Source organism: Heterocephalus glaber, unplaced genomic scaffold (genome assembly GCF_053883595.1).
Source record: "Heterocephalus glaber isolate CG9 unplaced genomic scaffold, H.glaber_assembly_v1.0 deba00001472, whole genome shotgun sequence".
Taxonomy (NCBI): Eukaryota; Metazoa; Chordata; class Mammalia; order Rodentia; family Bathyergidae; genus Heterocephalus; species Heterocephalus glaber.
The window spans coordinates 91,381,027-91,395,748 of NW_028258315.1; the positions used below are offsets into that span (position 1 = coordinate 91,381,027).

A 14,722-nucleotide genomic window follows, 5' to 3' on the forward strand; every position below is an offset into this window, starting at 1 on the left:
AGACAGGATCTTGCGGAATTGTCCAGGCTGGGCTCAAATCTCAAACTGTGATCCTCCTGCCTCAGCCTCCCTCAGTCCTGGGGTGACAGGGGCATGCCACATCTGCCAAGAGCTTGGTTTTATAGCAGGAAACAGGCTGAGGAAAGCAGAAACAAAATAAAGTTGGATTGGTTGTTTCACCATTCCTTTTTTTTTGTAACTTACAATAGTTAAAGCAGATGAGACAAAACTGCCTATTTAAGAATTTCTCTTGATTTCTCTAAAGGTCAAATAAACAGCTTATTGGTGTTTTGGTGTTTTGTTTTGTTTGGGGGCTAGATTTGGCTTGCTGGTATGGAACTTCAGCATGAGTTGACTCAGTTTTGGCTTGGTCTGTTGGACCTAGTGTGGGACTTCAGCTCAAACTGTCTTCTGTAAAATCTAGCAGTTACGGAGAATTGGCTCACAGGACTGTGGAAACTGAGAAGTCCCACAGTCTGCTGTCCGGAAGTTGGAGACTCAGGAAATCTGAGTGGTGTGCATTATGCACCAGGCTAGCAAGCCTGAGAACCAGCAGCCATGAAGCCAGAGAGGGATGTGCCAGCTGGTCAGGTGGCATTAACTCAACCTTCCTCCTCTCTGTTCTGATGCCCTCAAGGGCTTGAATAATGTCCTCCACCTTGGTGAGGACAGAGCTGCCTCACTCAGTCTGCCCATTCAAACACTAATCTCCCAGAAACACCCTCGGACACACCCAGAAATGATGGTTGGCTGCTGTGTGGGCACCCATGGCTCAGTGGAGTGGACACAGAATTATCCTTTCCGGGCAGCCTATTCCCAGGAAGCACAGTCCCAGGCAGCAGAGAGTCTGAGATGGAAGCCTGAGTCCTATGTCTATTAAATAATTTACTCTGCAGTAGCTCGCACGGGTGAACATCCACATCTCAGGAGACTCATTTACTGCTTGAGGGTCAGAGGGTGCAATTCTAATCACTACCAAAACTGTCTTGAGTCATTTCCCAAATTCACTCAATTCCTGTTTATCTAACTGCTGATAGGGCAGACGTCTAAGATGGTAAGAAGAAAAGCAAAACAACTGTGGAAATAAGAGAAAAGTGTAAGGAAAAAAGATTTAAGACTACCTCCCTGACATTGCTAACTGCGGTAATTTCCAAATGCACGTCTTAAAATGTTCGTTACACCTTCTACTTTAGACCTGTTGCTCTGACGTCACCTACACCCTAGTCATCATTGCTGCTGCATACATACTCAGCACTTCAGACCTGCTGCCCCATTTTCCTGACCCTCACATAGCTTATTTTAGGGAGAAGGGAGTTAAAGCTGAGAGTGTTTTCTGCTCTTGTGTGTGTGTGTGTGTTTTACTTTGTTGCAGTACTGGGGATTGAGCCCAGGACATACAGAGCCTCCCACTGAGCTATATCCCCAGCCCTTTTTTATTTTGAGTCAGGATATCTCTCACTAAGTTGCCCAGGCTGGGCTTGAAATTGCGATCTTCCTGCCTCAGCCTCCTGTGCCTGAGAGTGACTAAATTGCATATTAAGCTGTGGTGGTGGAGGCAGGCGTGGTAATGCACACCTAGTACTGTACTCTAGGAGGTTGAGGCAGAAAGGATTGCCAAGATTGAGCCAATCCCGGGCAATTTAGTGACCTACCAAGACCCTGTCCTGTAACACAAAATAAAAAGAGATGGGGCCTGGTGATGTAGCTCAGCACAAAGGCACTAGGTTCAATCCCCAGTACCACCAAAAGAAAAAAGAAAAAAAGCCAATGGTGGATCAAAGACCCAGAGCCAAGTCCAGTCAAGAATTCCTTTCTTGCCTCCACAATAGATTATTCTAGACTGTTTTCTGTGGGTTTTGAGGTTTCACGTTGCCACTGTTTTAGACAGCTAAAATAGTCTGCCTCTCACCTGCTGCTCTTCATCTTTCAAGATCAAAAGGCAATCGATACATTACCAGCTCCCCACAAAGAATGTATTTCTTATGCATTGCAAACATACTGAAAGAAGAAAAGGAAGAAAGCAAAGCAAACCAAAAAAAAAGGAATTCTGGTACCTGGGTTCATTTTGTGAATTTTGTGAAAAACTAAGGTCTGTGGGTCCAGGGTAAGAGCTGCAGTTTTCTCTCTACATGAGACAGATGGGGCTTAGAGCTTTTTGATTATGTCTAATGACATTTTTACTCCTGTTTACAGATCCTGGTGGCTAAACATCTGATCTCTGAATAAGGAGCATATGAATAAGAGACTACTGAGACTTCTGGAAAGCATTATTAGAGTTCTCAGGACCCAACCAGTCTCCAACTGAAAAAAGAGCTGGATGGTTCTGCCGCCTGCCTCACAAGTGCAAGGACCCAAGTTCGATCCCTGGTACTAAAAAAAGAAAAAGAAAAAAGAGCTGGAAATCAGGCCTCCACCTTGTCACTGTGAGGGAAACGCACCTTCCATGGAAGGCAGAAGGGAGCAACAACAGCAATAAACAGTCAGTGAATCAGACACATGCTGGCCCATCTTATGTTTCCGTGTTTCACACAGTGCAGCTTGGGGACAGTCACAGGGGACATGAATGGTGCTGTTCTCTGAAAGGCCTAGATCAGTGGTGAATGAAGTTGGGTGAGAAGAAAGGTGTCAGTTCACAGGACACAGGGAGCCCGAGGGAGCTGCATACACAGAGGTGAGGGGATTGGGCTCCCAGGCCCCCGGAGAGCCTTACACACCTTACAGCTCAGGTTCCCTAGCTAACGTAGCCAACAGTAAAGGCGGTACCAGATTTCTTACAACTAGAGGTAGAATGACTTGGAGGAAGCGAGTTCCATCATGCTCAATGTGCATTATCCTCTACCCCTTCCACACCTCTGGAAGGGAGATTATTTGAGTGTAGCCTCAGAAAAGGCCCCAGAAGGGTCAGGAACATAGCTCAGCAGCACAGTGCCTGCATAGCAGGCACAAGGCCCAGAGTTTGATTCCTGGTACCAAAAAAAAAGAAAAGAGGCAGTGGAACCACTGAGCTAAATCCCCGACTAAAAAAAAAAAAAAGGCCCTGGAGAAGGACAAGTACACTGCTGTGACTGGGTTAGCATCAGGCCATCAGCCTGTAAAGAGCCCCAAAAGCTCTCAGATCCAAAAATTTAAAGCCAGAAAGGCAGCTGTGGTCCAGAGAAACCACTAGATCCTTCGTTTCCACCCCAGAACTATAGATCTGGCACTGGCCGAGCCCTGGCAAAGCTCTATGCCTCAACCTTAGCAAACCACAGTGCATTTCCCCGGGGTCTCAGACAGTTGGGCACAGTTCCCTGACTTCTGAAGCCGGTGCAGAACCTGGACCCCTGTACATATTTGCTCCCGAGCCCTGTCTTCCTGTTTCTCTGACGTGTCTCCACCCCAGACACTGCCCCTCCAAGTAATGTCCTGCCTGAACAGAGCTGACTCTCACCACTCCACATCCTGCTCACATAGTATGCTTCCCTGACTCCTGTCCACCCTGGCCCTCTGAGTGGGGCAGAGAACTCCTGCAACGGTCTTCCAGCAATTGGCCTGTTCAATGCCATTCCATCCCAGAGGCCTTCAGCAGGCACCTTACCCCCTTTTTAAACAAAGGTTCCATGCTTTCCCTAGAATTATAGAGAATATAACCGATGGCTCCACAAAGAATTTTTTAAATATGTTTAATACTTTTATTTAGTTATTAAAATTGTTTTAAATAACATAATTAGAAATTAAAATGACATGTTCTAAAATCCATAATTGCCTGGGCACAGCTACACAAATTCTCAGTTTTCACTCTGACATCTCCTCCACCTCACTGAAAAGCTTACGGCTCCGGGGCTGTTCAGGAACGGAAACACCTGGAGTGAGACACATCATCCCAGCCCAGGCCTTCAGCCACTCACCAGGGCTCTCACCGAAACAGCCTGGCTGAAGAGCTCTTCCCGCTGCAGCCTGAGAGGTGAGGTCAGGAGAGCTCCCAGGGGGCCTTGGAATCCTTGCGTGGGGGGCCACTGTGCAGGGATGGCCCGGACTGTCAGGGGAAGGGACACAGCATGCGGGCGGCTGGCGGGAAGATGCACACACAGAGGCCGCTTGTTAGTCCCCTCCTCCGACCGTCGGAACACGAGTGGCAGCTGTGGTGAGGACAGTAGCATTGCTCCCTGACTGGACAAGGGAGGGTGCAAAGGACTACTTCACCACGTGTGCTTGTTAAATCAAAACATAGACTAAAATGCTACTGAAATGAAAGGGTTTATTGAGCTGTTAGAGATGCTAGCCAAAAGGAAAATGAATGGGCTTGGGACAAATTCCCTAACCCACAGCAACACACCTAGACAGCAGTTGCAAAAATGTCCACTGCATCTAAGAAGCCGGGGTTTTTGTGATGAAAATTTGGGGAGAAGGCACAAATAGCTTACATGGAACCCACGTGACTACAAATAAGATCTGGCTGAGTCCCGGCACAGGAGACGGGCTGTTAGGGGAAGGGCTCACTGCTTCCTGGTTGGTTTTGCATGGAGAAAGCGAAGGCTAATCTTTTAACATGCAGTGAAGGAACATCAGGGTTTTTTTTCCTTTTTTCTTTGTTGACTTAGCCCAAAGCTGTCAAAAGGATTAATTCTTCTTATTTTTCCTCTCTTCCATTCTCCAGCCTGCAACTATATCTAGGACATCTCAGAGCCGGGGATTTAGCTGCCGTTCCACCGCCTCCCTGGAAATTGCAAGGTCCCAAGTTTGATCCCTGGTACCAAAAAAAAAAAAAAAAAATTGGGATTTGTACATTTAGGACATCTCGGAATTCTCCTGTCATGATACTTCCTAATCAGTCTTCATGGGCATGGCTCTCAGAGGGTTTTCTCAGCTCTGAGCCAGAGGATCCTGCCAGGATAGAGGCATGAAGGGAAACTGAGTCCCAGGATAGCAGGTGGGTATAGACCTTACCCTCTGTTTCCCTCCACGGCCATTGCCAATTTCTGGTTTTACATTTGAGGTAAGTTTATTGCCTCAATCCCTTCTTCACCCATGCCAGCTTGATACCAATACAGTTTTATTGCAGGAAATTCTGTTATTTCAAAACTGCTTGCTGGAGATTTAGCTCAGTGGCACTGTGCCTGCCTGGCAAGTGCAAGGTCCTGAGTTTGATTCCGGGTACAAAAAAAACTGCATCCAGCCAGGCATGCCTGGTTCATGCCTGTAATCCCAGAACTCTGAGGCTGAGGCAGGAGGATTACAAGTTTTAGCCCAACCTGGGCAATTTAGAAAAATAAAAATAAAAAGGGCTGGGAAGTAGTTCAATGTGAAGGCCCTGGATTCAACTCCCAGTACCAAAAAAAAAAAGGAAAGAAAAAAAGCTGCCATCTATGGTCACCTCTTCCTTGGAGCTTCCCCAGTCTGCTACCTCAATAAGTTCTTTTTTTTGAGACTTTAGTTCAGGTTGGTCTTGAACTCACTATGTTGCCCAGTCTGGCCTTGAACTGTCAGAAATCCTCTTGCCTCAGCCTCCCAGAAGCAAAACAGGCTCATCACCACACTACCTGGAGCATCAGGCGCCATCCCCACACAGACCCTGGCCTTGGGACGTTACAGGGCTTCTCACTGAGGTATGTAACAGGGAGTGAGTAAGGCACAATTAATGGTCCCTCTGTTTCCCCAGAGAGGCTGAGGCTTGGAGCAGTTGAGCAGCCTCCTACCTGACCTTCTTCATAGCTCTTTGGTCCTACTCTAAGTAGCCATTCACTTTCAGCTATTCAACAACCAGCCCAGGAGAAAATCTATCCACAAAACAAAATAAAACTTCACTGTCCATGGGAACATCATAGTCACCTTCATCACTTCCACCTTACTCGGGAAAACCCAGGAGCTACAGAAAAGGGAACAGCAATGCAGATCTCTCCCTGCTGTGTCCTGCAGACTGTGCCAGGTGGGGCCCAACCTCCTGAAAGTGTCCTGTCAGTAGCACCAGCCCTGCTCAGTGCAGCCTGGCACAGCACGAGTGACAGGGGCTGCAGGGCATTGCTGGGAGGTGGTCCCTTGATCTCCACCCAGAGAGGTGTCCTGGCCTTCCACGGTGCCGGTCAGGACCTGACTCCACTTCTCAAACCACAAGCCAGAATGACAAGGCACCTTTTCCTTATGCACAAAGAAAGTAGGCCTGTCAGGGGTTGGCTGGGCTCCAACTCTGGCACTGACCTCTCATGCGTCACAGACTTCTCCACCCGCAGACCTTCTGGAATGACTCAGAGGGTCAGCAATCCAGTCTGGACCTGGAATTAATGGGTCAAGGACATACAGGTCTTGTCCCTAGTGGCAACCAGAGAAAAAAAACCCTTTCTCCTGGGAGCACAAGGCTAGTTGAAGTAAAAGCACAAGTGGTGTTGGTTACACTATAAAAGCAAAAGCACTACAAGTGTCCAGCCAGAGGGGAGCAGGGACAGTGGTTGACCTTCTGTACCAGTATAGCCTGAAGTGGATTCATATGAAGAAGGTTTAAAGTCAGCTGATTATGGGCTGTAATCACACCCAGAAAATACTTATCACAACACCTAGATTAGTATGTCCTTGAATAACTGGGAAGTATAGACTAGTCCTTATGGTGTGGATGAGGAATGTCCCCCAAAGGCCTCAAGTGCTCATAGGCAGGTCTTTTGAAAGGTGATTGAATTATGGGGGTTGTTGTGAGGTTAGGTCTGGTCAGAAGTGGCAGGTCACTGGGGCATGACCTGGAAGGGTCTGTCTCCCTCCCTGGGTCACCTTTTCTCTCTCTGCTTCCTGGCCTCCACAATGTGAGCAGTTTTTCTCCCCCTGGACCCTTCCACCATGCTACTTTTGCCTGAAGCCAACTGACCCTGCAAGGCCTGAGACTTCTAAAAGCTTGAGCCAAAATAAACCTCTCCTCCTTTAAGTTCCAGGCATTGACTATCTTATCCCAGCAATGAAGAAAGTGACTAATATAGCTTTTGATACCAGAAAAGTAGGGTCATTGTAAGAACTGTACCTGGGGCCGGGGATTTAGCTCAGTGGTTCCACCGCCTGCCTTGAAACCACAAGGTCCTGAGTTTGATCCCCAGTACCCAAACAAAAACAAGTTTATGTATTTTGGTTTGGGTTTTTTTGTTGTTGTTTTTGGGGTTTTTTTTGGGGGGGGTTGTTTTGGATTTGGCTTTTTGAAACAGGGTCTTGCTGTGTAGCCCAGGCTGGCCTCAAACTCACACCAATCCACCTGCCTCAGCCTCCCAAGTGCTGGGATTATAGATGTGCACCACCATACCTGGCCTGACCATGTGATTTAGAGGCCTTGGGAAGTGGTTTTCAGAAGGAGTTTGGAAAGGTTAGGAGACACCAAGTAGAGAAGCCCTCGAATGTTTGAGCCAAGCCTGATGGAAGCTCCTTGTCAGACCTCAGAAGACCAGAGTGCTGATAAAAATACAGAAAGTAAAAAAAAAATTTAAAAATTAATAAAAAAAATATAGAAAGTAAAGATCAGGCTCAGGAGGTTTCAGCTGAACAAGGACTCCATTGGCAGCTAGACTCAAGACTGTGTATATTAAGCTCTGGCAGAAAATTCATCTTTATTTTGTCCTTGTCCTGAGCCTTTGTAGTAGACTAAGATTAAGGGCAGAAGGCTAATTAATCTGGCAGAGGAAATTTTAAGGTAGCCCAATCCTGAAGCCAGGACATGGGTACTGCTGACCATTTTTAGCCATATTTACCCTGAGAAACAAGACCAAAAAGCAGAGCTGAATAATTTGAAAAATCTTACTGGCGACCAACAATGAAGGACCTGGAAAGTTGGAGCTTGTAAAATTGAGACCTATAAAGTTTTGGTCCAAGATAGCTTAGTTACATTGAAAAGAAGCCAAGTGACCGGGTGTGGTTTTAATATACCTGTAATCCCAGCACTCAGAAGGCTGAGCCAGGAGGATTGATGTGAGTTTGAGGCCAGCCTGTGCTACATAGTGAGTTCAAGGCCGCCTGAACTACATAGTGAGACCCTGCCTCAAAAAAAAGTAGGAAAAATTTGATAGATAACTTCTAAGAGAGACAGAAGGGGGACCAGAAAGTCAATACCTGCCCACCCTGCTTCCCAATGTTGTTTTATTGAGCAAAGCCACAAGGTGAGGTGGGTACAAGGTGGAACAAAACTACAGTCAACTAAAAAAAAGTCCCTTAGGTAATATTGATCCAATGGGAAATCATGAGGTTGGACAAAACTATAATCAACCAATAAGGTTACAAGTATAGTCACTTGGGTAATATTGATCAAATGGAGATCAAATGGTCATGCACCAAGCATACTGGGAAAGAACAAAGGTTTCTGGGAAGGAGTGGGCTAGGAGATTGATGCCTGTTTAGAATATCAGTCACTGCTGGTCATCTCTAGGGGATGTGAGTGTAGTTGTTCCTCTTTTTTTAAATCTTGCTCTTCAGTAAATGGACCTCAATAGTCCTCTGTATTGACTCCCTGAGGGCCTATCCCTGTCTGACAGCTGATAATATATCTAACTAACTTAGCTGTCTACAATACCAGCACTCAGGACATTGAGGAAAGAGGATCCCTGAGAGTTCACGGCCAGCCTGGGCTACATAGTGAGTTCAGGACGAGCATGAACTATGCAGTGACATCCTGACAAGAAAGGAGGAAAGAAAGAAAGAGAGAAAGAAAGACAATGAAAATAAAGGGCCGGGGATTTAGCTCAGTAGTTCTGCTGCCTGCCTCAAAAGCACAAGGTTTGATCCCCCGGTACCAAAAAAGAAAACAAGAAATGAAAAACACAAAATAAAATAAATAGGGTTAGGATGTAGTTCAGTACAAAGGCTCTGGGTTCAATCCCCAGTACTGCCAAAAAGAAAGAAAGAAAAAAAGCAATAGAGTGAGGGTGTAACCCAGCAGAAGAGCCCTTGCCTAGCATACATAAGGTCCTAGGTTCAACCTCCAGCACTATGAAAAAATAAAATTAAATAAATAATAGCAATACATGGCAAAACCCACCATGAGATGTCACCTTGTACCCACTTGGATGGTTAAAATTAAAAAAGAGACAGGGACCAGGGGCGTAGCTCTGATAGAGCACATGCTTAGCACATGGGAAGCCCTGGGTTTGATCCCGAGCACTACAAAATAATAATCATAATAAAAATACAATAATAATTGACAAGTCAAGGAGAAATTGGATTCCTCGTGCATTGCTGGTGAAATTACAAAACAATGTAGCCACTTTGGAAAAACAGTTTGGCAGTTCCTCAAATGGCTAAAATGTAGAATTTCCACATGACTCAGCAATTCCACTCCCAGACATACACCCAAGAGAACTGGGAACATGTTTACACAATCATAACAGTGAAACAACCCAAATGCCTGTCAACTGATGAGCAACAAAACATAGTATAGCTGGGCATGGTGGCACACACCTATAATCCCAGTACTCGGGAGGCTGAGGCAGGAGGATCCCTGAGAATTTGTAGGCCAGCCTGGGCTACATAGTGAAGCTCTGTCTCAAAAACCAAAACCAAAAACAAAACGTGTTGTATCCATGCAATGGAATGTAAAAAAGTAAAAAGAATAAAGTAAAAAAGAAAAAAGTACTAACGTATGCTACAACATGGATGCACACTGAAAACCTCATTTTGAGTGAAAAGCCAGTCACAAAGACCACATATCACATGATGTCATTTACATGAAATGCCCAGAATAGACAAATCCATAGAAACCAAAGAGATGACGTGTGGATGCCTGGGACCAGGGAAGAGGGGAAAATAAGCACTGACTGCCAATGGGTGCAGGTCACTCTTCAGGGTAATGAAAATGTTCTAAAGCTATGTAATGCCAACAATATACTTCACAGAACTAGAGAAAGCAATCCAAAAATTCATTTGGAACTAGAAGAGACCTAGAATAGCAAAAGCAATTCTAGGCAACAGAGACATAGCAGGGGGTATCACAATCCCCAACTTGAAACTATACTACAAAGCTACTGTGATAAAAACAGCATGGTACTGGCAAAGAAACAGACCTGAAGATTAGTGGAATAGATTAGAAGATACAGAAACAACTCCAGACACACTCAGCTACCTCATCTTTGACAAAGGAGCCAACCACCCTCACTGGAGGAAAGATAGCCTCTTTAATAAATGCTGTTGGAAAAACTGGATTTCAACCTGCCAAAGATTAAAAGTAGACCCATACCTATCACCATCCACTAAACTAAGATGGAAGTGGATTAAAGATCTAAATATTAAAACAGAAACGCTAGGGCCAGGGATTTAGCTCAGTGGTTCCACCACCTGCCTGGCAAGCGCAGGGGCCTGAGTTCGATCCCTGGTACCAAACAAAAAACAAAAAACAAAAACAGAAACACTAAACTTGCTGGAAGAAAAGTTAGGTAGAACTCTTGAAGACATTGGCATAGGAAAAGACTATGAAGAAGCATACCACAGCAATATATGTGCACCCATGTTTATAGCGGCACAGTTTGCAATAGCTAAAGTTTGGAAACAGCCCAAGTGCCCATCAACTGGAAACTGGATAAAGAAGATGTGGTTTTTTAATAAAATGAAGTACCACTCAGCCATAAAGAATGAGAAACGAGAGACATTTATAGCTAAATGGATGCACATTGAGGCAATACTCTTAAGTGAAATAAATAGGACACACATGTGTAAATACCAAATAGTTTCTCTAGTGTGAGAAACTGAGAGTGTAAATAAGGATTAAAATGAATAACTGATAATTTGAAATAGGAAGAAAAGGTCCAAAGGGGTAGGGGAAGGGGAAAGGAAAGAAAGAAAAGGAGAAATTATGAGAAAAGGAAAAAATGGAAACAAAATCTTTATAATTGGGAAGGGAGGGCAGGGAATGAGGAAAAAATAAGAACCAAGATACATCATGTACAGGTACAAGATCCCAATGAGAAATGTAAATGCATTGTATACCTAAAATGTACCAATAAAAGAATTTAAGGGAAAAAAAAAAGAAAATGTTCTAAAGCTAGACAGTGGTGATGACTGCACAATTCCGTGAACATACCTATAGGGTATGAAATACATTATTGGAGGTCAGTCAATCCTCTGACCACCTAGAAAGGGGGACAGTGAGGGCTAAAGAAAAAAGACAATAGAGACTTGTGTAATTTCAAAGTAGAGGGCCAGGATTTAGCTCAGTGGTTCCACCGCCTACCTCACAAGTGCAAGGTCCCGAGTTCGATCCCCGGTACCAAAAGAAAGAAAAAAAATCAAAGTACATGGGCGGCCAGAAGGTCAGTGCCTCAGAGTGGGCAAGGACCAAGACACTGGAGCTTTCCACTGTTTACTGGGTTGGTTCATCGAGTATCAGACCTCTCTGAGGACGGTGCTAACCCTGAGTTCACCAGGATCGTGTGCGGATGCAATCTTGCCCTTGAGCAGCACAGCACCATGGGGCCACTAGGCCTCGGACAGCCCTAGTCATCACTTCATCGTGAAATGATTTTTGTTCAAGATTATGTAGAATGGCTCCCAACAATATATTTGGCCTTTGTCTCCAGTTTCTCTCATAAAACTGAAAATCCTTAGAATTTGCTGATTTTAGGAGTATCTGTTGCTATTCTCAAGGAGCCCCTTTGATAACACTTATCTGGCTGCCCAGATAGCCCCAGAGTGGGGAAACTAAGTCAGAGAGAATTAATGGTTTGGAGCTTTCAGCCCCATCCATCTCTCCCTGGGAAGTGGGGAGGGGCTGGAGTTAAAACTTATAAAAACCCTGGGGAAGTTAGACACAATGGACCATGCCTGTAACCCCAGATATTTGGGGGGCTGAGGCTGGACGATCACTGAGGCAGGAGGTCCCACCTGGGCAGGTTAGTGAGATGCTGTCTCAAAAGAAAAAATAAAATGAAGGGCCGGGGATTTAGCTCAGTGGTGCTGCCGCTGCCTGCCTTGCAAGCACAAGGTCCAGAGTTCAATCCCTGGTACCAAAAAAAAAAAAGAAGAAGAAGAAGAAAAAGAGTTGGAAATGTGGCTCAGTGGTAGAGCACTTGCCTCAAATCATGGGTTCAATCCACAGTAGCCACAAAAAATTAATTAATAATTAATTAAATTGAAACCCTGGAGGCTAGGGATGCAGCTCAGTGGTTGCCATGAGTAAGCTATGCTGCTAATGTAGACAAGTGTGTGTGTCTTTTCGCAGTGTCAGAATTTATTGGATAACAATGAATTCACAAGCTACATCACTTCATCAGCTTTCATCTACTGCGCACTCCTGATTTCACTTAGATATCGTGACCATGGCATCACGAATTATTTTATTCCATTTCAGTCATAATTACCAATATCTTTAACACTCAGTTCACAACCCACACTTCCCACAATGATATATAAATCACAGGAAGTCTGAGGGCGTTTAAAAGTGGCCAGCAGATTTAAAGAGACCACACCTAGGGTCACTATAGGCAGCCAGGTGAGGGTGAACAACCAGTTGGTAGCTGTCTATCCAGTAACAGTGGGGTTTAACCTCACCATGTCAGGAGTTCAGAAGCCAGGACCCGAAGCTGGCTCTCCAGTGGAGACAGTCTCCTGGGTCTGAGTTCTCAGCCTCTGAGAAGTGAGCTACCTCCAGCTAGGTGGAGTCTGAACTGGACTGAATCAGAGGGCACCCAGCTGGTGTCCACTGCAGAGATCCTTAGTGGGGAGAAATTACCATATGTTTTAATGACGCAGAAGCACTCTGCGTTGAACTTACTGAATGTTTGAGAATAGGAAAATAGCAATTCAGTTGTTTTTGTTTTCTCTGACCCTCAATACAAACAGCAAGAACCAATAAATGGGACCATATCAAATTAAAAAGCTTCTGCCAGGCATGGGCATGATGGTGCACTTTTCACCAGCTACACCTCTGAGGACTAATATCTCGCATATATAAAATCTTAGACTCTCCGCCCAAATAAAAGACCCAATTGGGGCTGGAAATGTACCTCAGGGGCACAGCGCCTGCCTAACAGGAGGCCCTGAGTTCCATTCCCAATATTAAAAAAAATGTGGCCAGGCATGATGGCACAGGCCTGTAATCCCAGCACTTGGATTACTTCGAGTTCAAGGCCAGGCTAGGCTACATAATGAGTTCAAGGCCAGTCTGAACTACATAGCAAGACCCTGTCTCAAAAAAAAAAAAAAAAAAAAAAGATCCAATCAAAAATGAACAATTGTGGCCGGGGATTTAGCTCAGTGGTTCTGCTGCCTGCCTTGCAAGCGAAAGGTCCTGAGTTTGATCCCCAGTACCAAAAAAAAAAAGATAGTGTATATAAAAATGAACAATTGAAATAAACAGACACTTCTCAGAAGAAGTGCAAATGGCAAAACAAAAAGAAAACATGGAAAAGTGGTCAACATTGGCAGCCATTAGAGAAATGCAAACTAAAACACTGATTCCAGGGCTGGGGGTTTAGCTCAGTGGTTCCAGCGCCTGCCTCGGAAGCACAAGGACCTGAGTTCGATCCCTGGTACCAAAAAAAAAAAAAAAAAAAACAACACTGATTCCATCTTATTCCAGAAAGAATGACTACTATCAAGAAATCATGAGGCCACGAGGGGAGAGACCCTTCTACATTGTTGGTGGGAGTGTAAACTAGAACAACCACTATGGAAATCGGTATGGAGATTCCTCAAAAAAAAAGCTAGAAATTCCATTTGAAGCCTGGCATGGTGGTGCACGCCTGTAATCCCAGTACTCAAGAGGTTGAAGCTGCAAGTTCAAGGCCAGCCTAGGGTGACATAGTGAGTTCAAGGCCAGTCTGAGCTACATAGTGAGATCTCTCTCAAAAACAAACAGGCCCAGGATTTAGCTCAGTGGTTCCTACACCTGCCTCGAAACCGCAAAGTCAGGAGTTCAATCTCCGCTACCAAAAAAACAAACAAACAAAAACCTACTGTACCTTGCATGTACTAAGTACTTAATAAAAAAAAAAAAAAAAAGAAATTCCAAGAGTTGAAGATGTCACATTACAATGATGCATGCATACCCATGTTTATAGCAATACAACTCTTGGAAGCGACCTATATATCCATCTACAGAAGAATGGACAAAGAAAATGTGCTCTTTATACACAATTCAGTACTACTCTGCCATAAAGAAGGATAAATTTGAGTCATTTGTAGGAAAATGGATACGCCTTGTAACCAGAATGGTAAGTGAAATAAATCAGACACATAAACTTATATCGCTTGGTTTCTCTTCTTTTTTGTAAGAATCTGCCTGGTTTATATCTTTACTTTGAGTAACTATCATGAAGATAATAAGACACAATGTATTAACTATTGTTATCTTCTTCTTCTTAATTTTTTTTTTTTGTACCAGGGATCGAACTCGGGGCCTTGCGCTTGTGAGTCAGGAGGCAGAAACCACTGAGCTAAATCCCCAGCTATTCTTCTTCTTCTTATTATTATTATTATTTTTTTTTTTTGGTACCAGGGATCGAACTCAGGACCTTGCACTTTCGAGGCAGGCGCTAAATCCCTGGCCCTATTTTCTTATTATTTTGTTATGAAATTTTGTTTTATTTTTTCATAAAATAAAAAAGTAGGTATTAGGAAACAGGGTGTGTCAGGGGTCCCGAAAGGAGAGGGACTTATTTAGAAAAGAAAGACACAATGGGCCAGGGATTTAGCTCAGTGGTTCCGGCGCCTGCCTCAAAAGCGCAAGGTCCCAAGTTTGATCTCCAGTATCAAATAAAAAATGTTTAAAAAGAAAGAAAAGAAAGACACAAAACAG

The 14,722-nt window shown here is 44.4% G+C and overlaps 1 protein-coding gene across 1 annotated transcript in view; it reads left to right on the forward strand.

Annotated features, from left to right (window-relative positions):
* Dcp1a (decapping mRNA 1A) overlaps window positions 1-3,491 on the forward strand; it is a 68,357-nt gene extending 64,866 nt beyond the window's left edge. Inside the window, exon 9 of the mRNA XM_021244017.2 lies at window positions 2,194-3,491. Coding sequence (XP_021099676.2) covers window positions 2,194-2,226 — 33 coding nt within the window. The 3' untranslated portion in view covers window positions 2,227-3,491. The remainder of the gene's footprint in view (window positions 1-2,193) is intronic.
* The last annotated feature ends 11,231 nt before the right edge of the window (window positions 3,492-14,722 follow it).